Source organism: Oikopleura dioica, chromosome PAR, assembly GCF_907165135.1.
Source record: "Oikopleura dioica chromosome PAR, OKI2018_I68_1.0, whole genome shotgun sequence".
NCBI classification, from domain to species: Eukaryota; Metazoa; Chordata; class Appendicularia; order Copelata; family Oikopleuridae; genus Oikopleura; species Oikopleura dioica.
The window spans coordinates 11,300,107-11,321,706 of NC_137293.1; the positions used below are offsets into that span (position 1 = coordinate 11,300,107).

General features: G+C 39.2%; 7 protein-coding genes and 1 long non-coding RNA gene across 9 annotated transcripts; 3 read left to right on the forward strand and 5 right to left on the reverse strand.

Moving 5' to 3' along the window:
• The first annotated feature begins 577 nt into the window (after positions 1 to 577).
• LOC145701817 (uncharacterized) lies at positions 578 to 11,976 on the forward strand. Its single transcript, XM_081779034.1, has 7 exons — positions 578 to 678; positions 780 to 1,008; positions 1,054 to 1,134; positions 1,185 to 1,329; positions 1,383 to 1,418; positions 10,905 to 10,991; positions 11,462 to 11,976. Exons 1-7 carry the CDS (start codon positions 578 to 580, stop codon positions 11,974 to 11,976), a joined length of 1,194 nt encoding a protein of 397 aa, XP_081635160.1.
• Positions 4,188 to 5,090, forward strand: LOC145704218 (uncharacterized). The gene is made up of 4 exons (XR_014134432.1): positions 4,188 to 4,576; positions 4,650 to 4,697; positions 4,754 to 4,806; positions 4,848 to 5,090. It is a non-coding gene; the product is annotated as an uncharacterized LOC145704218 (long non-coding RNA).
• Positions 5,215 to 7,102, reverse strand: LOC145702364 (uncharacterized). The gene is made up of 7 exons (XM_081779585.1): positions 6,934 to 7,102; positions 6,583 to 6,894; positions 5,980 to 6,327; positions 5,805 to 5,888; positions 5,711 to 5,764; positions 5,376 to 5,473; positions 5,215 to 5,338 (listed from the first exon to the last, which is right to left on the reverse strand). The coding sequence occupies exons 3-7, from the start codon at positions 6,305 to 6,307 to the stop codon at positions 5,255 to 5,257; spliced, it is 648 nt and encodes a 215-aa protein (XP_081635711.1). The 5' UTR covers positions 6,308 to 6,327; positions 6,583 to 6,894; positions 6,934 to 7,102; the 3' UTR covers positions 5,215 to 5,254.
• On the reverse strand, positions 7,121 to 8,572 carry LOC145702362 (uncharacterized). Of its 2 annotated transcripts, XM_081779583.1 has the most exons (5): positions 8,020 to 8,572; positions 7,731 to 7,971; positions 7,592 to 7,633; positions 7,393 to 7,549; positions 7,121 to 7,354 (listed from the first exon to the last, which is right to left on the reverse strand). In XM_081779583.1, the coding sequence occupies exons 1-5, from the start codon at positions 8,554 to 8,556 to the stop codon at positions 7,303 to 7,305; spliced, it is 1,029 nt and encodes a 342-aa protein (XP_081635709.1). In that variant the 5' UTR covers positions 8,557 to 8,572; the 3' UTR covers positions 7,121 to 7,302. The 2 variants fall into 2 exon arrangements, with proteins under 2 accessions (XP_081635709.1, XP_081635710.1); XM_081779584.1 differs by lacking the exon at positions 7,393 to 7,549.
• Positions 11,977 to 13,071: 1,095 nt separating the features above from the next.
• On the forward strand, positions 13,072 to 14,364 carry LOC145701818 (uncharacterized). Its single transcript, XM_081779035.1, has 4 exons — positions 13,072 to 13,263; positions 13,336 to 13,743; positions 13,783 to 13,883; positions 14,167 to 14,364. Exons 1-4 carry the CDS (start codon positions 13,077 to 13,079, stop codon positions 14,362 to 14,364), a joined length of 894 nt encoding a protein of 297 aa, XP_081635161.1. The 5' UTR covers positions 13,072 to 13,076.
• A 233-nt stretch (positions 14,365 to 14,597) lies between these two features.
• LOC145705285 (uncharacterized) lies at positions 14,598 to 16,990 on the reverse strand. The gene is made up of 5 exons (XM_081782742.1): positions 16,788 to 16,990; positions 16,379 to 16,451; positions 16,027 to 16,337; positions 15,686 to 15,953; positions 14,598 to 15,135 (listed from the first exon to the last, which is right to left on the reverse strand). Exons 1-5 carry the CDS (start codon positions 16,830 to 16,832, stop codon positions 14,963 to 14,965), a joined length of 870 nt encoding a protein of 289 aa, XP_081638868.1. The 5' UTR covers positions 16,833 to 16,990; the 3' UTR covers positions 14,598 to 14,962.
• A 680-nt stretch (positions 16,991 to 17,670) lies between these two features.
• LOC145703992 (pancreatic triacylglycerol lipase-like) lies at positions 17,671 to 18,938 on the reverse strand. The gene is made up of 6 exons (XM_081781411.1): positions 18,861 to 18,938; positions 18,450 to 18,820; positions 18,196 to 18,405; positions 18,045 to 18,154; positions 17,820 to 17,922; positions 17,671 to 17,765 (listed from the first exon to the last, which is right to left on the reverse strand). Exons 1-6 carry the CDS (start codon positions 18,913 to 18,915, stop codon positions 17,703 to 17,705), a joined length of 912 nt encoding a protein of 303 aa, XP_081637537.1. The 5' UTR covers positions 18,916 to 18,938; the 3' UTR covers positions 17,671 to 17,702.
• Positions 18,939 to 19,254: 316 nt separating this feature from the next.
• LOC145706172 (pancreatic triacylglycerol lipase-like) lies at positions 19,255 to 20,515 on the reverse strand. The gene is made up of 3 exons (XM_081783693.1): positions 20,383 to 20,515; positions 19,965 to 20,335; positions 19,255 to 19,844 (listed from the first exon to the last, which is right to left on the reverse strand). Exons 1-3 carry the CDS (start codon positions 20,435 to 20,437, stop codon positions 19,308 to 19,310), a joined length of 963 nt encoding a protein of 320 aa, XP_081639819.1. The 5' UTR covers positions 20,438 to 20,515; the 3' UTR covers positions 19,255 to 19,307.
• Between the last annotated feature and the right edge of the window lie 1,085 nt (positions 20,516 to 21,600).

A 21,600-nucleotide genomic window follows, 5' to 3' on the forward strand; every position in this document is an offset into this window, starting at 1 on the left:
CTGCGACTGCGTCTCCTTATCAATTCCAGATGCTCGGCGGGGAGTCCCGGCGCAGCGACTGATAAGGGAGGCCCATTCTCGTTTCCACTCTAGCTCGCGAGTTCGAAAAAGGCTCCGCGTCGAGCTTCGAAAAGGATAATCCGATTACGCAACTAAAACGCTTTATTTTCTCTAGTTCCGGTCAAAATATACCCGATAATTGATGCCATAATTGACTTGTGGCTTCATAACAAGCAATTAAAACATATGTTAATATTTATCATTCAGTAATGATTTTGCACATAAAAATTTTCAAGAACTGCTATTTTCACTACACTAAAAATATTAATGTTTTGACTTCGTTGGAATTACTTAGAATAAAATATACATTATCCGCAAAATACTCAGTATTATGGTTCTTATAATCAAAGTTTTTTTTATTTGTGGTCTGAATTTTTTATATTTCTTTGTTTCACCATTGCAAACGTTACCCGCGAAACAGTCGTCATCACTAAAAACGTCGATTCTGTGCTCGGTGCGCGGGCAAATTGGCTTAAAATATATTTTCTTGCAAATCGGCGAGCCGCAAATAGGCTTAATGGTACTGGGTATGACCGCCGACCGGGTCGCCACCAAGGGCCCGAAACTGGTCACTCCCGGCACCAACTTCCGAGGTAGCCTCCATTTCGCGCCACCACTGTGGAGCACCGCAAATGGTCAAATTTCCGCCTTACTTTGAACCATACAAAATACTTCCAAAACTTGACTCATCTGTTCGCAAATCTGAAACGCTCAAAAAGTGGAACCCTTTCTGACATCTTTCACGACGAAGATTCAATACGAAAAGTGTTCATTTACAAAAAGACCACTGGAAATATCACAACCTACAAATTCTCCGACAAAGGGAGTGTCCCTTACGGCTACGATCGTAACACGGGAGAGGGTAGCTTTCAGCAGATGATTCTTCAGGCTGAAAACGATGGAGGAAATCTCTCGATTTTGCGGGTTTGTACTCACAAGCAAATGAAGGTGACGTAGTTTTTACGAAATTAAGAATATATATATCATGACTAGACACAACTCCTTATCATTGACGAAGAGTGCGGGAAAAAATGGGACACCAGTGATTCATATTTCGTCAATACTATTCCTCAGGTAATCTAACTTCGTCATTATATTTTTGTAACCTTTACACGATTTTTTAGCCGGGAATGACGGAAATCTGGACGGGCCGACGATCTCAACGACCCTACGACTCAGGCATCTCGCTTTCTCCCCTGGATTCAACTCCATTTGAGAGTTCCCAACAAGCATTTTATGCGCCAGTTGTTGAGAAAATTGAGAACTCCGGTATTTTCGATTTTAGAAAATGTGAATAACTACTCTAATTGCTATTCTTTCAGAGGATGAAAACGAATATCAAACCATTTACCAGTTCCAAGGAAGAGTTTCGAAATAATTGTCTTTTATTCATCATGGTTCTACTATACATAGGGTCCACGCTCAAAAATTAGGTACCCGAAATAATGGTCCAATGATTTTCAAAATTATATATGTTATAGAGATGTATCGTTTAGGTATTATATCTCTTTATCCGAGAAAAACATTAAAGGGTTGAGAAATAACAAGGCCCTAAAATTGGCAAAAATCTGAAAATGGTCAAGATGGACAATTTTTTAAAATTTAAAAAAAGAAATGTATGTTAATTTAATTGCTTATTTCAAATTTAAAAACTATTTTTTTGGAGGATGGCCTTATTTAACAGAAATAAGCGATTTTTTGTCGATTTTGCCCCTTTTCAAAGCAGCGCGGCGCCGATTGCCTCGGGCGCTCCTAGGGTGTCCAAGACAATTTTTAAAAATATTATCCGCTTTTAAACTGATTTTAATAAAGAACATTTTATTCTCGTTTATATTTTAAAAAGAAAAAAAATGAAAGTATTACTGAAAATGACATAATAATTTTCATTACCTTGGGCTAAATTTAAATTTCTAGTCTTTTTCTCTCGATTTTTTTGTCAAAATTTTCTTCTTTTATAACAAAATCGAGAAAAAAAGGATGAGTTTTGACGATAATATTAAAAAGAAAAAGAAAAATTAAATTTTTGGCCATTAAAAACTCCAAAGAAGATGGAAGGTTCATCAAATTCACTGCATTCTTCCGCAATTGAGCCAAGCAACAATGGTTGGATCAGTGTTTGAAAAAATGGTCGAAAATAAGATAAGCGAGTGAGCTTGTTGTGGGGAGTATCAGTGATACTGTATCACGCATTTTCGGCTAAAGGGGGTCGGAGATCGGCTATAGGAATACTTAAATAGGTATTTAAACAACTTAAATAATCTGAACTTTACCACTTACGTAACTGCCCGGTAAATATGTTTCGTTTCAAAGAACGCCCGTAAATACGCTTAAGGACCCCCGTCATGTTTGACGATTTTCGGAAATTGATTCTCTGAGTTCTGAGGATCATTTTTCTCTATTATAAAATTTTATTTCGACTTTTTGACCCTCAAAATCGACCTTGAAAATCATGATTTTCGGGCTTTTTAGCTAAATTTGCCCATTTTTCGGCCGATCACCAATCTTCAAACCCTTTTTAGTGAAACCCTTAAGATATCATCATAAACTTGATGCGGTGCCCTTGACAAGAGTCTCAGCTAAATTTTCAACATGAAAAAATTTTGATCAGTTAAGGTGATCACAATGATATCACTGTTTGAAAAATATTTTCATTTAAACTTATTGGTGCGACACCCTTAAGAGGCCTTTAAGCTTGTTTTCCTTCTGGTGCCCCAGAGCAACTATCGGGCTACAAAATAATTAAAAAATTTTTCAAAAATCTTAAGGGGATCAACCCGATAACCGTGTTTGAAAAAGTGATTATGAGATGACGGAGGGTCCTTAAAGACCAATCTTCGAGTTCTTCAAGTAAGTGAATGAGCGCGAGCATTGGCCTTGAAAGTGTACGGGAGTGGGTAAGAATAAGCGCTCATCATTTTTTCAAACACTGGATTGGATAGCCGATGGGAAAAATTCTTTCGGGGATTCAAACCGAAAACGTCAAAGCAGGGTTGCGCAATTGTGAAGCTTAAGAATTTTTAAGGGATCCCCCGTTTTGGCCATCTTTGACTTGAAATTCAGCCGATTAGGGTTTATGAATCCAGACGTTCAATAGCTCTTCTGAAAGCTTGTGTGCTATCCGCTATTCTCTAGTACAGAGAAATCATTTGCTCAAGGCAAACCTACAGCAAAGAGGCGCCAAAGTTCGAGAAATCTAAAAATTTTTGGCCATTTTTGAATCGAAATTCAGCCAATAAGGGTTTAGATAGACTTGATCTGAAAAAAGATTCAGTAAGAATAGAGCCTAATCTAAAATCTCTTGTACAGAGAACTTTTTTGGTCAAGTAACAAAAAAATTCGGATCCAATTGTGCAACTCTCGCCGTATTGCGAAACCTTCGACTGCAAAAAAATTTTGAAGAAAATTTTCTTCACTCTCATTCTTCTTGCCGTTGGATGGTCAATGAAGGTCGGTATCGACCGCGCAATACAAAAAGCGACTGATGATCTCGAAGCAGAGAAAAAAGCTGCTTTTTCAAAAATGGTATTTTTTATGAAATCAATTATATATGTTAATGTTTCTTCAGCATTTTCCGGAATATTTTTGAATTCTAAGACCTTTACTTTTCAAAATATGGGTCCAGGCTTTCTTCTGACCGAGTCAGATACCCTTAATTATGACTTTAACACCCTTTAAAATCGGTTTAAAAAACAGCTCCAAATAATTATCCTACTCCAAATTAAGGGCACTCCAGAAATCGGGAATAGCCGTGTTTTTCCGTCATGGGGGCCATTTTCTTTTTTATTTCTTTTGTTGAGTTTTGCTGAGCCTAGCAGAATATTTGCAAGCTTTTTATTTTGAGTTATTAAAAATGACATAATATTGAAGTCAGAAAAATAATAAAAAGAGAATAGAAAGATTTTTTTCAAATCAAAATATGAATATTTTACTGTTTTTAATATCAGTTGGTCAATCCAAGAGACCAGATTTTACCAGATATCGGATAGACATTGAAGAAATTACTCCTCAATACGACAATGATACTTTTATTCTCGGAATGCGACGTTGCCAGCGATTTCTTGGTCATTTTCTTCCGAGACACGAACAAGAGAACAATATTTGTCATTCAGCCCTTTCTTTAACAATTAGGCTCCCTTCTCCCCATATTCGGAAAGTCGTGTTTTGAATAATTTTTATTATTTAATGGAAGTCTATTCAAATAATCTGAAAGCGATCCATTTTTAATCCGGAGAAACGTGGTTTCACGAGCTCATTTGGAAATTTACACCCCGCAATGCTACAAAAATAAAAGAGACGTCACCAATTTTATACTTGAAGCAGATGCTTACATGGGAATTGCCTGGTTTTGGGTTTGATAGAAGAATAATTTTATAAAAATAATTATCGAACTATTGAAAATCAAACTCAAGATAATACGGGATCATGAGATTGCGGCATTTTTTGAGGACCTTTCCAGTTACATTCCTCAGCTTCTCCTTGAAAATGCGGATTCAATCTACGACATTAGTACTTTTATGTGAGTCCTTTTTTTAAACAATAAAAAGATTTTATCTATTGTTAATTCAAGATAAATTTATAAATTCATTAAGTTTCAAATTGGAACGCCAGAAAATTGAAGAACCATTCTTTTTCGATAGGTTTTCATGATATTTTTACTTGTTAAGTGGCTCATGAAAATCCTTAAAGAAGACAGTGTAAAAGAGATGCTTTCGACTTATTTTGATGAAGCAAGGAAAATACTTTTAGGTAGAAAAACAAACATAAAAAAATTAAGATTGATTTTCTAGGTTTACTCAGTTGGGAAAACAGAACTATGAGCGAATCATTTGAGAGCAGATTTGTTTTACATGAAGGAACACTTTCGGAGAGAACTAAGAATATGGATGAGCTTCTTGAGACGCTTCTAGCTGTTATTAAGGAAAAAGGCTTTTTTAGGAAGAAAAAATTCCAATTAATGGAATTCTTTTGATAAAGCAAATTTGAGACTTATTTGCATTCTCTTACAAAAAATGAATATCCGAGTGGGTGGAATCTAGGACAGGTTCAAAAAAGTAATCAAAATAATATTGTTTGAAAATAATGAACATAAAAAAAGAAAGTACTCAAAAAATCGCAGAGCTTGAAGTACTACGACGCTATGGGAACGAAGCAGCAAAAAATCTAGCTTCATTTATTTTAAGTGATGAATAAAAATTTAAGAATCATTCATGATTTCCAATGTTTTTTGTTGTTCGGCAAGTTTATCATCCTCAAGCTGCTGTTCACGGTTGCGCATTCCCTAAAAAAGTTTTTTTTTTATAAAATATTTTTCCCACCTTCCAGACCAACTCTTTTTGAATGGTTTCGTCCAAAAATTTGAAATGATCATAAAGCTGATTTTGACGCACAACAACTTGACGCCATACTCGAATGTCTGTCCTAAGAGTTCAAAAGCACGCTTCTGCCAAAAAGCTTATTCTCAGAGAGTAGTGCGCGGGGCGGCTTGTCCAAAAAAGCCCATTTTCAGAGAGTAGTGCGCAGTCCAAATTTTGAATCTCTTTTGGAATCAATGCTCCATTTAGGAGGGGATACCTTTTTTTAGCACGCGTACGCGCACGCGAAATTCAAAATTTCTCAGCATGCGAGAATTTTACGTTTTTTGGAACTCTGCCTGTCGTTCTTGAATCAGAAGACTCGAGCGATTTTAATTGACCGAAAGAACGCTCTGAAAATTCAAGTAAAAATTTAAAATGGTTCGAATAAACCTGCAGCTCTGTTGTCAAAAGTTAAAACCGCGTCATCTTCAACTTCAATCTTATTTATTTCGATATATTCTTTCTCGTATTTTTCGTTAAAATTGATCATTTTAAAATCAAGAAGTCTTACTTGAGAAAAAACGATGGGGTTCCCCCTAAGAATAGAAATTAAAAATGACCATGCCCATAATACGTTCGGACGCGATTTTGATATTTTGATCGAGTTTTTTCGACAACGTTGTTTTTCTTCGGTGAAGATGAAGAAGTTCTTCAATTTTTTCTTTTAACATAAGGAGATCTTCTGATAATAGGAGCTCCTTCTGCTCACTTTGGAGATAATCTGCTTTCTCCGTAAGTCCTCCAAAAAGTCGGTTGTACGACCCAGAATAATCGTCGCCTTTGACATAATCCATTCTTCTTTTCATGTTCTGAAATGCAATCTTTATCTCGGTAAATTTCTTCGTTCCTCCTGTTCGATCGAGAAACGGCTCGATTATAACATTCCAAAACATCAGAATCGTGGCTCAGAAACCTGTGTGAAAAACCTGAGCCAGTATCTGAAATTTGCAACTGTTTGAAAAATATTATTTTTTTTGTTATGGAGCCGCTCTTCGGCTTTCTTTTTTCAAGGCGCTACGCGGCTTGTTTAGAAAGCATATCAGAGCTCGACTGAAGTTTTTACACAGATCGCCGAAGCCCGATCGGAATTATGGCCATTTTCAATTTAGTCTTAAAAGAAGGTCGATAATTCTAAAACAGAATTTTCTATTAATTTGTATTTATCGACCTCTTGTCAAATAGAAATCAGGTTTTTCAGAAATTTCTAAAATTTTTGCTGCATATTTCTTTTCTTTGTACATCTCGCAAGTATTGATAACGAGTTGTTCATATTTGAAAAAAGAAATAGTATTTTTTTGATAATCCCAGGGTCATGTAATTAAAAAAAATTTTGTTAAAATCTGAAATGACCCATTCATGAATCGCATATCTGCTCCCAAGATCCGTTGAAAATGGGCGATTTGGCGACTTGTTCGCAGCGAGAAAGAGCGCCTCGAGTCCAAAGCGGATATCGGCTCGGCTATGTGCCGTTGTTGTACGACTTATAATATTTTGAATATAAATAACAGATTAAAACAACCTTCCAAATGATAATTTGAGCGCGACAAGAAGATTCCAGACGTCGGATGGTAATCCCTTAGAGTTTATCTTAAGGGGGTAAACTAGCCTTTTTCAACTGAAAAGGAATAAGAATGTTTTCTTATGTGATCCGAGATAAAATCAAACATTTATGATTTTTTGCGCTCATGGGCGTGTACCCCCTTAAGAGCATCTCGGCTTTTATCCTCGTGTTCAAAATGCTCGTAAGAGCGTTGATCAAAGCTCGCGGCTACATGCTTTTTCGGGATTTATGAAAGATGAAATTGTAGCACACATTTTAAAATATTCGCACTATTTAAATCCGTTCAGCATCATACATCGTAAACTAAAGATATTTTGCCTGTAGCCTTCATCTTCGAGAAGCTGGATGATTTTTCGATTCGCACTCACTTGCGCGGCAGCTAAGAATTTCAAAAATATAATCACACAAGGGAGACACCTGTATCGCTGACTATATATCGGAGCCTTTGAAAAATAAGTCGATAGAAATTGAATTTTTAATTCATCAACAGCACATTTTGACAATTGATCAGCTGTATGACGTTGCTGATGATAAATGCTAAGTAACAAAAACTTCCCATTTTCGTCAGTCAATCCTGCGAAATATTCGAATGATCAGTTTCATAAATTTCTCTTACCGATAGAGCTGACAGCTCTATTTCGTCGTGATGTCGTCGCGTCTATCAGAGGGATGAAGAAAATTTGTTCTTAAGGATCGGAAACACGGTTTGGTATTTCGAGAATTTTAGTCAGAAAAAATCTATTCTTATCCCTGCACTAAATGTAGCGTCAATGCGACAGAAGATCTCACGAATTTTTCGATTTGGTGACGCATCGGTTCTATCATTACTCCGGACAGACTATTTATAAACGTCTCACTTGGTATTTCGACCTCTGGGCTTTTCAGTTCGGGAACAAAATCTTCCAATTCAGAAAGCATCGCCCGAATAGTTGTTGAAGGAATCGCTCGCATTTTCAGCAAAAGAATAAATCGTATTGTTTCAAATTGATACGTCGGCTTGAATTATTTTTTTTCAATATTTTCTATATTTAAAGCGTTAACTACCGTATTTTGACCTCTTGCGGAGAATGCCGGGCTAAATGTTTCTCTTCCAGGCGGTTTTTTCTTAAAAAAGCTCTGAAGCGTCGTTAACGGAGCGCTGCATTTCGGAATTTCAAGGTCAGGAACTGGAACTTGACTTTGTTGACGTTGCCTCTTCGATGATCGGACAATGGGCGTTTTGCAAAAATAATATTCAAAATCGCCCATACCATCCAATAATTTATCAATCATATTTTGGTTCCGTTGATTTGTTTCCCATAAAGCATCATCAAGATCTTGATCAGGCCATAATTGAATTCTCAAATTTTTGTTCTTCAAAATATTCATGATTGCAAGGTTTGCTTGACGTCCTTTACGAATGAAATTCGTCCAATCCTTTGAATTTCTGACCCTTGATCTCTCAAGTTCTTCCCAATGTTCAATCGTATAATATCCATTTTGAGTCAAATAAGTTTTCACATCATTATAAGAAAGAGGACAATTGTTTTTATGTAAATATGCTGATATACTTGAAAAAAGAAAAAGAAGATCAAATTTCATTTTCTCTGTGAAAGTGGATTTTCCGCTTTCTTTTTTCTTTTAATCGCGTGGTTACGGTACATTATATAATCCTCTATGTTGATCATTCTGGTAGACTTACTTGAAGCGTTGTCTAGGCGACATTTGATTTTCAACTCACAAAAATGATTTTCTCAAGGATACCCTTAAGTTACACGAACCAAGTCACACGAACCTATTCTTCACGAACCTAGTCTTTACGAACCTAGTCACACGAACCTAGTCATCAAGCCGTTTCCTTTACTGCCCCAAAATTTATTTCTATTTAAAATTTCACGAACCTAGTCACACGAACCTAGTCATCAAGCCGTTTCCTTTACTGCCCCAAAATTTTTTCTATTTAAAAATTCACGAACCTAGTCACACGAACCTAGTCATCAACCCATTTCCCTTACTGCCCCAAAATTTTTCTATTTAAACTTTCACGAACCTAGTCACACGAACCTCGTCATCAACCCATTTCCCTTACTGCCCCAAAATTTTTCTATTAAAACTTTTACGAACCTAGTCACACGAACCTAGTCATCAACCCATTTCCCTTACTGCCCCAAAATGGTGAAGATACAAAAATACATATAAAAATCAAAATTTCACGAACCTAGTCACTCGAACCATTTTTTCCGACATGGCACCCACGAACCTAGTCACACGAACCTAGTCCTCACAAACCTGGTCATCGGTCCTGAGAAATAAAAAAATATTCCGGAAAAAATTCTTTTTAAATTTGTGAAAGATAAATTGATTTTAGTTGGAACAAGAAAACTTCGACGACTTCCAAATCGTATCCCACTCTGACGGTTACCGATCATGGATGTCATCATTTTCAGGAGAGGCTCCAAGTTTGATACAATTCAATTTTTCAATCAGCACTCGGGCTAGCCCGCTCATTCATCCAGGTCAATCATTTTTGAGAGAACTCAGCTCAGACCAATTATTTTCTTATTAATGGCAGCTCAGGTCAGCTTGGAAAATGGTAGCTCAAAAAGGGTCTGCTCAGCTTAGCTCACTGATATCAAGAAAAGGCAAGCTCAGCTCAGTTGAACAAATTTTTATACCAGGGGTCTGGATTCGCTTAGCGAATTCCCTTTCAGTAATTTCCATTCGCTTCCAGGAATTCGCAGTTCTTCCATTGTCGCTTTTTCCTTGGAAATTCCCACCTGTATCAATGGTCAACTGCGAAAGAAATGTTTTACTCAGAAGAGCACTTTAAAAATAAGCCGGTTGTTTTTGATCCAGAAGGAATTACTGGCACTTTTTCGTCGATTTTGATCGTTTTCTTCAGCTGCAAAGATTCTTCGAAAAAAGAAGAGTTTTCACAGAAGAATCCTTCTTTGGGAATCGGCTCAATTTTAATCCTCATCGGGCTCTATCGCGCATCAACTGTTCCCTTCAACAAAAACCTTTGGTCCGACAGCTTCGTTTTCTTCACCGTCGGCTTCAATTCCCTAGCGCTCCTTTTTCTCCTCGACTTTTCCTCTTTTTCCATTTATCGTCCCTCTCGGAAGAAGATCGATGTTTGTCTATGTCGCTCACACCTTTCTCCGTGGCTACTTTCCCTTTTCCTGGAACTCTTCATTCACCCCTACGCACGCTTCAATCTTTTCCGAAAACCTCTTCGCGACCAGAAAAAGTCCAAATAATAACCCAAATAATCATTGAGCTGAGCTGATTTTTCAAAAAATTGTTGATCCCAAAAATCCCATACAATTTTCGTCGAATTTATTTCTAAAAGATTTTTTTAAACCTAAAAAGTCTAGGAGCTTCTTAAAGACGAATAATTCGACTGTTAATTTTTCTGCTTTTAGATTTTTTTCGATTTGAAAAAATTATATGAATTTTAATAAAAATTATGAAAAATTAATTGGTTTTTTATTTATTGAAGTCTTTTTTAATGTCAAGAAAATAAAATTCTTGAAAAATGAAATTCTATTCATGCTTCAGTGTGGACACCCTTTCTCGGCCTGGGGGCATTCCGCGCAACGCGACTCACGCCGCTCTTTTTTGTCGTCAAAATTCACCCTTTTTGCAAGATTTCTCGATTAAGAAGGCATCCTCCAAAAATTAAGAAAAAAAATATTAAATTATGGGCTTTTTTAAACCTATTCATAAAAAAAAAATTTTAAAATCAGTCGTTCTTCATAGTTTTTCGAATGTTTTATCGAATTTTCTCCTCATCCCTTGAAGTTTTGAAAAATTTTTTTGCTTAAAAATAATTGTTATTTCAATAGCTAAAAGTTTTATATTTACATAAAATGTATATATCTTATATTTAAAAAGTTTTATTTTTTGAGCGTGGACCCTAACTATACAAGCCTTGATCAACTCAGAATAAGGCTGGAGTACCCGGTACTCGCGATTGAATATCACACACAGCATTTTCTCTCTTTCCGATTCTCCACCTAATGGCTATTCAAAAGGTGAGTCCGGATTTTCCCTACCGAGGATATTCTCCTCCTGATCGCGGTTTGTTTGAATAAGGATTTGCATAGGAAAGGATTTATTAAATAAAATATTTATTGAAAAAGGGACCATTCCAACATTATGTTTACGACGTTTTTGGCGGCGGCGGATGAAAGTGGCTTTTGAGATTTGTCAAATTTGGAATAATGAGATTTGCAAGTTTTTGAGCAGAAAAGGCGTTCATGTAATTCTGTATAACTTGAGGAAATTAGTAAAGTCGTATAGAGTTGTTTTAGAAAACAACTTCGCCGGTGTCCCCTCGGCGTCCGTCGCTGTCGTCCGAAATGCGCTTAGCGAGTTCGAGTTACCGATACCGCGTTTTCCTCTTTATATCACATTCGAATGGGTCAAGACAGAGCCTAACCCGATTAGAGTTGAATTCCGGCAGACCGGTTGATGGGCCACTTTTAACTCAGAATCATTTCAGCTGAAAGCGGCAGTCGTTCTATCTCCGGCTTCTCCTTCCCGACTCAAGCAAGTGACTCAACGAAGAAGTTGAGGCTTTGTCAAGCTTATGAGTCGCGTGCTCCTCCTGAGTGGTCGAGAAAAGGCGACGGAATAGTTATTAAAAGCCAGACAATATTGTCGGATAAGGCGTGCGAGGAATTAAAGCGGAATGCTAAGGAGATCGCCGTTCTCAATGTCTGGGATGACCAGGAAATGCTCACGAAAAGAGTTGACCGGATTTGTCTAGAAACCCAGACAATATCCGAACTTGGCGCGAGCAAAGTAAAGGATACGGCGCCTAAAGGAGCAACCCAAATTTACGTGAGTCAGCGAACATCTTGGCCAAACGACCAATTTCTCTCGTTTTCTCTCATTACCCGTGATATGGGAGGATTCAAACCAGTAAACAGATTCTGGGCCATCCCACTTGATGAAAATGAACTCAAAAAGGACAATCAATTGCTTGTTTCTGCTATCCGATCAATTTTGGACTGAAATATTTTGGAACTTTTTGCATGGGATTGTAAGAATAAGTTTGATCAGTAATTGAGTCCACTGAAAGACCGAATGAATGTTGAATGGAGAAAAGACCCTCTGATCCGAAGCTATAAGGAACGAGTTCTGAAATTTCAGCCGACAAAATTTTGAAATCAAGGAAGAGAGTTTTTTAGCTCGAGAAAGATTGATGTTCAACCGCCACCAAAAGTTATCCAAAAAGAGCAGATAAAAAGCAACGTCCTTCTTCTGAAGAATTTATTGCCAGATACAGAATATGAAATTACTGTGACCCCAGTCAGTACATCTGGGGTGGAGCTTTCTCCGATGATTGCCAAAAGAAGAACGGCTGTGGAAGGACCGGAGATCCGTTTTCCATTCATTCGTTCGACAAGGATCGGTTCAGTATATTTCAATAAAACAACAAGACTAAATTAGACTGTCTTATTATACATAGGAGGTTCTTCCAGTCTGAAAGTTTATGCTGCTTCCATGAATAATTATTCCCCTACCTGTAGATTAAAAATAAGTTTCTTAATGGTTCTCATCCTTTAACAGCATCGAGGTGGAAATCGGAGAAGTAAAAGACGGAGAAATTCGGCTGAAAGTAACTCCGGAAGTTGAAATAACATCAAGGTAAGTTATTCTATCACAATATTGTCACAGAATTCTTTCAGTGACACCAATCATCTGACCCTGATAACTGAACCAGCTACAGAATACGCGGTTACGGTCTTTGTTGTTTTGGATCAGGAGAGAGATATCCAGGAAATGGTAAGATTACAGGGCAAAAAGCGGTTTTGAAAATATGACGATATATTCGGGTGAAGATTTTCCATCAAGTGTCTAGAGTCTAGACGCCTTCTTATTCTGAAACTAATTTCAACGAGAGCACATGACTCAGCTTACTTAACTGAGGCTATAAATGTGATGCCCGTTTAGTAGATGGAATCGTATCGGTATTTTGGAAGAACAAAAATTTTCAAAGATTTTACTTCCTTACTGAGTCAGTAAATAATACTGACGCAGAAATTTACGTAAATAAAGTTGGAATCTTCATCATCATTCTAATATGATCATACCATAAAAAGACGAGCGAAATGACGCGGATCGTTCGAAGCTCACCGAGTCCCGAGGAACTCGATGTACAAGTTTCGATGGTTGATGGCAAATTTGACGTAAATGTCAACGGAATGGATGATGCTGAATCGTATAATATAGATGTCATTTCGGATAGAGCTGGGGAAACTCAGCTTTCAGGAAGTATTCGGTCCTTTTCCGTTGCTGGTGAGTCAATTAGAAAGGAAACAATTCGAATTCATCATAAAGTTCTCCTTGATTTCAGTATATTTTTTTCAGAAAACCACGCGACGCTCGAAGATATGGAATTATCACGTAAAGACTCATTGACTTTTTACGTCGCAGCGAAAATGGGAAGAAGCAGTGCAGGAGAAGTTCGAGAGACAGATGCAATCGCTATCGAAACTCCTTTCCGTTTATGTAATTGGGTCGAGGAGGAATCGAGACTATCTTGCACAGGGAAAGATGATCTTAGGAGTCAAATCCTCACTTGGTCAGTCATCGGCGACAGGGTTCAAGTGAATGTCAAGGATATCGGGCAAACTGACATTGCTTGCGACTTGGTGAAGGTTTTAAATGTGGATAATAATTTGCTAAATGGAGTGGAACTCAAGTCGTTTTTATCGAAATTCAAAAACGTTGAACGGCTCAATGCGTCTAAAAATCGAATTTCTTCCTTGCCTTATGGTAACATCCCCTAATAATCGCGTCTTTTAATGTTTATAGATACCTTCATGAACACTCCAAAATTGTGGAAAATCAACCTGTCGGAAAATTTTATCGAGACATTCCACAAGGACACCTTTATTTTCACCCAAGCACTTCAGGTACTTTTAAAATTTGACATTTCGAGTGGGTACCACGTGACCACTCAAAATGCTTGTTGAGGCGGCCGGTTTTTTTGTAAACTGAAAATTCGCTTATTTAGAAATAATTTTATCTTGCTAAAGATATTTTGAAGATTAAATGATTTCAGTGAATTATTCACCGGTTCTCATTAAAATACACGTTTAATCTCCTTATGATAATGGATCTTTATTCAGCAAATACTTTGCTAACAATTTACTGAATTAAAGTAATGAAGAATTATTCACGTCAATCAAATTTTAGGTTCTCGACGTGAGCAACAATCCATTAGCCTTCTGTGGATTAGGAATCGGCCATTTGAGAACGCTAGAAAGCAAATTACGAATCCTGGATCTTCGGGCAACCAACTTTCCAGCGAAGCTCGAAGGTCACTGGAACGCACTTATGCTTTATTATGACGTAGGTGAAGCACCGCGAATTATTCACCAAGAAGGGATTTAGAGCGATTTCGAAAGGCTAACCGGATGAAGGATTAAATTTTTGAAAATTTGGAAGTCAAGAAATTCAACAGATAAGAATAAAAGAACACGAAATCCGAGATATGAATTTTCAAAAATTCAATCCTTTTGATAAGCCCTAGAATCTCGTAATTCAAGCCAAAGATATCTAAATCCCGGATACAGCCGTTTTCCCACGACTCTGCCCAGTCCACAAGACGCGTTCGACGTGAAGAATTCGGTTCAAAGAAATTTATTCTAATATTTTTCATAAATGTCAAATACAGTCTCAAAAACAGAAAAAATAGAGGTCAGAATTTTACGATTTTGATGTTGAAATGTAGATGCTGTAGATTGTTTGTATAGTGTCGTTTTGGAAACGATCAGTTATTCGTCCTTTTCAAGAGTTCGAAAAAATAATTTTATATTTTTGTTTTCAAAAAAAGATTCAATAATTCGAACGCTGCCTTTTTTGAAGCACAGTGATGCACGTTTTAGGTTAATATCGAGTAAAATTGAAGTAATTAATTATGTGTAACGATAATTTGAAATTCTAGTGATTAGAGCTACTGCAAATTCATTTTCAAAAACGTATTTGAGAACTAGTCGTAATGAGGCTTGACACCGCATTTTATGAGGATGAATTCGAACACTGCCTTTAGGTGCTTGCAAAGAAGGTTTTCTTTCTCGGCGAAAAAGGTTCCAAAGATGAGGTAGGTTTGGACGGCGGCGGCAGCGCTGGCAACCCAGAAGACCCACACGTAAGCATATTGTCCTAAAAGTAAGAAATTCATCTTTGTCGAAGTTGAATGAATCGATGATCACTCAAACAGAAATCAGCCCTCTATTTTTCTTCGAGGAAACAAAGCCCTTTGCCGGAAGCACTTGATCCCGGCGCTTACTCCACCATGACTGCGTCGCGTCATACGCCATTTGCCCCAAACAAAAACCCCCGTTTGCTTATCTAAATGCCTAATCATCCTCCCGTTTATTTATTATGTTTTTTTTTTAGATGAAAAAGTTTCAAAAAAGGCGCAGCGAAATGGAATGTTTTTGGAGCTGCGCCAAAGAACATTTTCGCGCGCATTTTGACTTTCTGGCGGTGGTGCTGGAACTGGATTGGACCATGCGAGACTTGCGGTTTGGCGCATATTCTTAACGAGCAAGGGCAAAAATCCATGATCGTTTTCGGGGCCTATTTTAAGTGGGGAAGGCGCGCTGACGCTTGAATAGCCACCTGATGATGAATGAGGCCGCAGCGCATGGTGTTCGCGCTCGTTTAGGTTCATTAAAGTAATCATCTTATACATACTAATGTTGCTTACCGGTAAGAATGGCAGTGGCGAGGACTTTGGCTGGGTGCATTTGTCCAGCTCCGCAGTGATGTCCAGCCATGATTCCGGTGAAGACGCACATGCCGATCATGAAGGCTCCGTTGGGGTTATCCCATTTCTTGTTTCCAACGACCAAGTTAGTGGCGAGCTGGAGGATGAAGGAAGTCTGCATCTCAGCAATAAAAAGTCCAACGACCTGGGCTTTTGTCAAGTCAGCGAGAACGACGGCTCCAAGGACTTCGCCCTGGCCAGCGGAATACTAAAATGGAGATAATTAATGTTAACATTCCAGATTTTATTTTATGAGAGCGGGAGAGTTCAACTTCACATACCTTAACAAGAGCGGCTCCAGTCATAGCTCCAAGGAGCTGGCAGAGGACGTAGGATGGAACCAATCGCCAGTCGAAATTGCCAGTGATCGCGAAACCGAAGGTGACAGTAGGCGAGACATGGGCGACGGAAACGTAGTGGAACATTTGAAGGAGGGCAAAGATTGAGAATCCAGCGACAAGACCAGGCACAAGTGGGAGAACATCGTCGGAGCTGGCATAGCCAAAGACGGAGGTGACGTTGAAGACGAGAATCATCGCGGTCACAAACTCGCAAGCGTGGGCTCGGCCATACTGCCAGTAGTAATCATAAGCTAAGCTTGACATTAAAAACAGGAAGAGCGGATGATTTTACCTTTGCCTCGTGACTCTACTACAGCAACGACGACTTCTTCTTTTTCATCTTCAACAACAACTTTGGCATCGTTCTGAATAATTTGCTTAGACAACAGAATACACAGACATGTTCTTTTGTCAAGAACGCCAAGAACTTGATCGATTATGTTGTAATTCTAGGGCAGGGATAGCCACTGGCAATATCAGAGTCGACATTCCACGGAATATCAAGTCTCTGAGACATCAAACTTTCATGATTTTTGCAGTTTTATCCTTATTCAGCTTCAAATGCTAGAAAAAATGATTTCTTTCCCTGGTTGAAATCTGTAATTTTATATCATTGACATTAATAATGAATCGATTAGATTAAAATAGCACCAGATATTCTTTTAAGTTAACAAAAATAAATATTCATAGCCCCTAAATACCTCAGTCTGCTCGATAAGCTCAGTTTGTTCCTCTTTCTCAGTCATATCGGTGCTTCTCAATCACTAGAAGGGAAGGAAAAAATCAATAAAGTGCAATCTGCTCGTCAATGCTGGCGCAATGATCGGTATGTGGCGAATGCGGTGGTGCTGCTGCTGGCGGATTTTCAAAAATGGCACCAGGCTGTAGTAAAATAGCCAGTAGGCAAGTGGCGGCGGAGCAAAAAAAATTAACGGAAAGAATCGGCGCTGCCGTGGAGCAACGCGAAACGCAAAAGGTGGAAAATTCATTGGGTTCGGCTTGCTGGCGCCCCGTGTGCGCCGCTTTTTCCCGCCATTTTGCGCGGATTATTCAAAATCAACCAGCAAAGTGGGTACTTGGTATACCTAGATACCTTTGTTGGCCATTGTGGCCAACTAGTCGGCTAGATACACACAGTGCTTATGTGTCAAGGGCGTTATTGTAACTGCTTTTGTGAGTGAATTCAAAAAGGATTCGTTACACAAAGTGTACCCGTTAAATAAAGCCTAACTCATAAATGCTTTACTCACCTGAAAAGTGATCTCTACAATTTGAAAGCAGCTAAAACAAACTTTTGCTATTTGATTTCTTGTACCCTAAGCGCCTATTTTTTGAACTAACAATGCTGTATCCCTGAATAAAAACAGTATTTGATTTCGAGAGTATATTTTCGCAGCAAAAGTTTAGCAGTAAGGCGCGGAATTTCGAGTGTCGCCGTAGTAGGTCGTTCGCGATCCTGGCTTTGACGCTTTGATTGGGATTTCTTTCTGTCTTGAGACACTCCAAAACACGGAAAGTAAACTCACTCAGTCTCTCGAGACGAGTGTTAAGTGGTCATTTACGGAAATCTACTTGTACTCCCGCACTCACAGTTTTCGGAGCCAAGAATTAAAAAGTCAAAATCCCTTAACATTCCACCCGAGTCGGTTGCAGCCATTCAAGCAGTTCGTGCAGCGGCCCTTGAAAATGTTTAGCCATCAGATTAGCTTTATTTGTTTATATTTAGGACTTACGGCTTCATAGTTGGATTTGGAGCAGACAGGAATGTTGCATCCGTTGTGTGTGATAGAGTCAACGTACATTTTTGGCGCCTCGCCGTGATCGCAAATGAAATTGCTTAATTACAGTAAAGTTATTGATTCAAGATGCGATGTTTTTTCATGTCTACAAAACAGAGCTTTTTATGTTAAGGAAATGTAAGAACAAGCGGAAATCCGATCTCAGCTTTGCAAACTTACTTGCAGCCAGGTTGTCGAACGCCGCCATTGGGGTAGAAATCTGCGTGGCCAAAAGCAGCATTCATACCCAAGAAACCGGCATCTTCGTCGCCGCCATTGGTATGAATGATCTTTTCAAAATTTATTAACCATGGATTACTAAGTTGTATACCTGCACAAAAGTAGCATCGGTGTAATCAATTCGAACTTCTTTCGTTGTCTTCTCAAAAGTTGGACCAGCAGGATCCATGCCAACAACTTGTCCCATGGTTTTTCTGAATTCCGACTTGAGATATTTAGCTGCATAGGAGCACACGTGACCTCCAAGAGAATGTCCAACGCAGTAGAAATCGCTTGACCTGATGCTCAGCTGGCTCAGCATCTAAATAACACTAAAATATATTCCTTTTAACGTTTTTTTTTTACCTTTGCGATCATTCTACCGACAGTTTGAGTATCAGCCGCAGATTGAAAATAGTCCAGATTCTGCGAGCCCTTGGACCAGTCAACGCTGATGAAGTTGACGTTCTGGTGGTTGAGATAATTGTCTCGAGCCTTGGTCATGAAGCTTCTGTCGTCGTACTCGTCGGTCCAGCCGTGAGTCATGACAACAACTTTTTTGTTTGTCTCAAAGAGGTTCTCATTGACGTTGTTCCAGGTGATTGCTCTCTCGACGCGGTTTTTGGAGTTAGTGATGAACATACCCGTCAAAACATCGCTCGGCGATTTGGGAAGTCGTCGTGGACGATACCCAGAAACCGAGAAAGGGGGATCATCGGTGAAGCACCCAACATCATCTTCGAACAATAAATATCTTTATCAACATAAAACTCTTACTGTAGCAAACACTGGCAGCCTCGGAGCAAGCAAAGATGAGACAAGCTAACTTCATAATTATGCTGAAAATATTATTTTCAGAATGAAGGCGTGGATTTCAAAAGAAGTGACATAAGTTTAAGCATTTGTAGAATTCTCACGAACTGCGCAATAAAATCTACGAATATTTGTCCTACGACAATTTTCTATTGAGAAGATACTGTGTTCAAGGATCACCTGCTTGTGCGGGCGGGAGATCATCTCTTTCTAAAGGTGGTGAAACATTTGAGTATTCGATCAAGTGACTTCACCTGCAACTTTCAACCGGGCGGGCATTTTTTTTCCTTCAAAGTCTCACGCCGGTTTTATAATACAACATAAACACTGAAATTCTCGGAAAACATCATGGTGAACAAAAGCGAATAAATTTATTTTGATGAATGAATGGAAGCAACAGAGATTCAGAAATTAACAGTAAGGTGCTTCCCTTCCAGTTGTTCCGAAATAATCGTGTTTGATAGTTGGCTTGTGAGCATTCCATCCCATCGAGTTTTTATTCAGGCGACAGCTGAGATCTGTGATTGAAGCGTTTTCGTCGCACGTGTTGAATTCGCAGCCATGTCCTCTGATCGAATCCACGAACATCCACGGCGCCTCTCCGTGCGAACAGATGAAATTGATATCCCAGCAGCCAGGTTGATGAACGCCGCCATTGGGGTAAAAATCAGCGTGTCCGACAGAATAGCTCATGCCCAGGAAACCCTGATCCTCGTCGCCGCCATTTGTGTGGATAACATCGACAAATTCGGCATCCGACGAGTCGAGACGAACAGCCTTTGTGGTTTTTTGAAACGCTGGCCCAGCTGGATCCATTCCAGTGATACGGCCCATGGTAAGTTCGAACTCGCTTTTAAGGAATTTTCCGGCATTCGAGCACACGTGTGCGCCCAAGGAGTGACCAATGCAGTGGAAGGAAGATGCTGGCATATCGAGTTGTGAGAGCATCTAAATCAGCCTTAGTTACTTTTTTAAACGGAAGTGCGTCTCTAGTTTTCCGGAGAAAAAACGAGCGGCGGTAAAGAATACGCGCGAAACCGCCAAATCCGTATTAGCATAACCCCTTACCTTGGCGATCATGCGTCCAACGGTCTGCGTATCCGCGGCGCTTTGAAAGTAGTCGATGTTTTGACCGGCTTTGGCCCACTCGACTCCAACGAAATTCACGTCTTCATAGGCCAAGAATAACTTTTGAGCCTCAGTGAGCCAGTGTTCCGAATGCCACTCGTCATTCCATCCGTGCGTCATGACAACAACTGGTTTGGTAAGGTCGAAGTAGCGTTGCTCAACGTTTTTCCACGGAAGCCAGGTGGGCTTTTGATGGAACCTATTCGTCAGCCACATTCCATTGAGAACATCTTCAGGTTGCTTGGGCAGCCGTCGTGGCCGATAGCCAAACATGGAGAAGGGAGGATCATCGGTGAAGCAACCAACATCGTCTGAATGAAAAATGGATCAAGAATAGTTCCCGAATCTCATCATATACCATAGCAAATGTCGGCAGCAAAGGCAGCAGAAGCAAATATTCCAAAAATTTTCATATTTCAAAGTTGTTTCTTTTCTATTTGACGAAACTCAGCAGTTTATGCTTTCTTTAATCCGTCAAACAGATGCGTTTTCTCATGATTCTGCTGACAAAAAGCGCGCTACAATTGACGAGTTACAGAGACTCAAGGTAAATACTGTCTCACAATTTGCGTTGCGTCTTTTTACATCATTTGATAATGATGAAATTTGACTGGAAACTCGACAAGCTCTGACGTCAAAGTCGGATTCATTTTCTTTTCCGGGATAAATTTGCGATTATGTATTTCTGAAGTAAGCAGTAGTTCTGAACCCGTCGCTCTGCTGCATCGGGCCGCTTCCGGCTTTCTCAATCTCCGGCGGGCGATAATCCCCGCTACAGCAGATAACTGTTACCAAACTACACGCTAGACATGAAAGCTACTGGGAATAATTGGCAATGAGATAGAACCTGTTGCCAAAATGTCAAGCCTGTCAGATAGATATTTTTCGCCGCGCTCAGTGCGCATTTCCGCGTTGCGATGGCGTGACCGCGTGATTACCGACCAGGGGTTAATATTTCAGCCATGCCATTTTCATTTTCTCTCGCCTCGTCAACGGATAAGGTTTCCCGCCGCTGGATTTATTGGCGCGACCTTTGGAGAATGAGCGACTGGAAAATTGAAAATTTTGGACGATTAGGTTAGTTTGGAGCAGTTATAAATAGGTGATCATAATGACTGATTAAAATAAAATAAAATAGTGATTTGCCACTAAAAATCTCTTACAAGATTCGTTTTAATTTTAAAACTCTAATTTTAACAACTGTCAATTGTTAAGTTATCGGATTAAATAAGGATATCAGAACTTGAATCCCTCGTTTGGACATTATTAGATTTTCAGAAGAAGAAAAAGGTGCTTCTTGTTTATTGAAGCATTTCTAGCTTTGTGAGCTAGTCGAGGGTGGCACTTGTGGCACCGCGATTTCCTTTTACCACACCCGAGTACAGGGTGTAGTGCCACCACCGCCGCCACCACAGCCGCGTCCCGGACAGAAAAAAGGGAGAGTGACTCACCGCGGTGAAAAAAATAACGTAAAGGACTTTGACTGACTTTGCGCCACCACCTCCATCTAGCGCGGATTCGGTGCGCGCGCCAGGCCATCCTCTCGCTCACAATATAAATAATTTTTATCAGATTA

Bases quoted from the DNA above. Each gene is read 5' to 3' on its own strand.
- LOC145701817 (XM_081779034.1), top strand. From the start codon at position 578: ATGGTACTGGGTATGACCGCCGACCGGGTCGCCACCAAGGGCCCGAAA. The intron at 1,135-1,184 runs GTAATCTAACTT...ACGATTTTTTAG, and splicing joins TCGTCAATACTATTCCTCAG to CCGGGAATGACGGAAATCTG. The intron at 1,419-10,904 runs AAGGAAGAGTTT...TCAACTCAGAAT, and splicing joins TCAAACCATTTACCAGTTCC to AAGGCTGGAGTACCCGGTAC.
- LOC145702364 (XM_081779585.1), bottom strand. From the start codon at position 6,307: ATGTTTTGGAATGTTATAATCGAGCCGTTTCTCGATCGAACAGGAGGA. The intron at 5,889-5,979 runs GCATGGTCATTT...TCAATTTTAACG, and splicing joins CGCGTCCGAACGTATTATGG to AAAAATACGAGAAAGAATAT. The intron at 5,339-5,375 runs GTGGGAAAAATA...AAACTTTTTTAG, and splicing joins AAAAAGAGTTGGTCTGGAAG to GGAATGCGCAACCGTGAACA.
- LOC145702362 (XM_081779583.1), bottom strand. From the start codon at position 8,556: ATGAAATTTGATCTTCTTTTTCTTTTTTCAAGTATATCAGCATATTTA. The intron at 7,634-7,730 runs TGCAGGGATAAG...TCCCTCTGATAG, and splicing joins CGCATTGACGCTACATTTAG to ACGCGACGACATCACGACGA. The intron at 7,550-7,591 runs GTAAGAGAAATT...AATATTTCGCAG, and splicing joins TAGAGCTGTCAGCTCTATCG to GATTGACTGACGAAAATGGG.
- LOC145701818 (XM_081779035.1), top strand. From the start codon at position 13,077: ATGACGCGGATCGTTCGAAGCTCACCGAGTCCCGAGGAACTCGATGTA. The intron at 13,744-13,782 runs GTAACATCCCCT...TAATGTTTATAG, and splicing joins AATTTCTTCCTTGCCTTATG to ATACCTTCATGAACACTCCA. The intron at 13,884-14,166 runs GTACTTTTAAAA...ATCAAATTTTAG, and splicing joins TTTTCACCCAAGCACTTCAG to GTTCTCGACGTGAGCAACAA.
- LOC145705285 (XM_081782742.1), bottom strand. From the start codon at position 16,832: ATGACTGAGAAAGAGGAACAAACTGAGCTTATCGAGCAGACTGAG. The intron at 16,452-16,787 runs GTATTTAGGGGC...CAAATTATTCAG, and splicing joins AGCTTATCGAGCAGACTGAG to AACGATGCCAAAGTTGTTGT. The intron at 16,338-16,378 runs GTAAAATCATCC...TGTCAAGCTTAG, and splicing joins AGTAGAGTCACGAGGCAAAG to CTTATGATTACTACTGGCAG.
- LOC145703992 (XM_081781411.1), bottom strand. From the start codon at position 18,915: ATGAAGTTAGCTTGTCTCATCTTTGCTTGCTCCGAGGCTGCCAGTGTT. The intron at 18,406-18,449 runs GTAAAAAAAAAA...AGTGTTATTTAG, and splicing joins TCGGTAGAATGATCGCAAAG to ATGCTGAGCCAGCTGAGCAT. The intron at 17,766-17,819 runs GTAAGTCCTAAA...AACATTTTCAAG, and splicing joins CCAAATCCAACTATGAAGCC to GGCCGCTGCACGAACTGCTT.
- LOC145706172 (XM_081783693.1), bottom strand. From the start codon at position 20,437: ATGAAAATTTTTGGAATATTTGCTTCTGCTGCCTTTGCTGCCGACATT. The intron at 20,336-20,382 runs GTATATGATGAG...TTTTTCATTCAG, and splicing joins TGCTGCCGACATTTGCTATG to ACGATGTTGGTTGCTTCACC. The intron at 19,845-19,964 runs GTAAGGGGTTAT...AGGCTGATTTAG, and splicing joins TTGGACGCATGATCGCCAAG to ATGCTCTCACAACTCGATAT.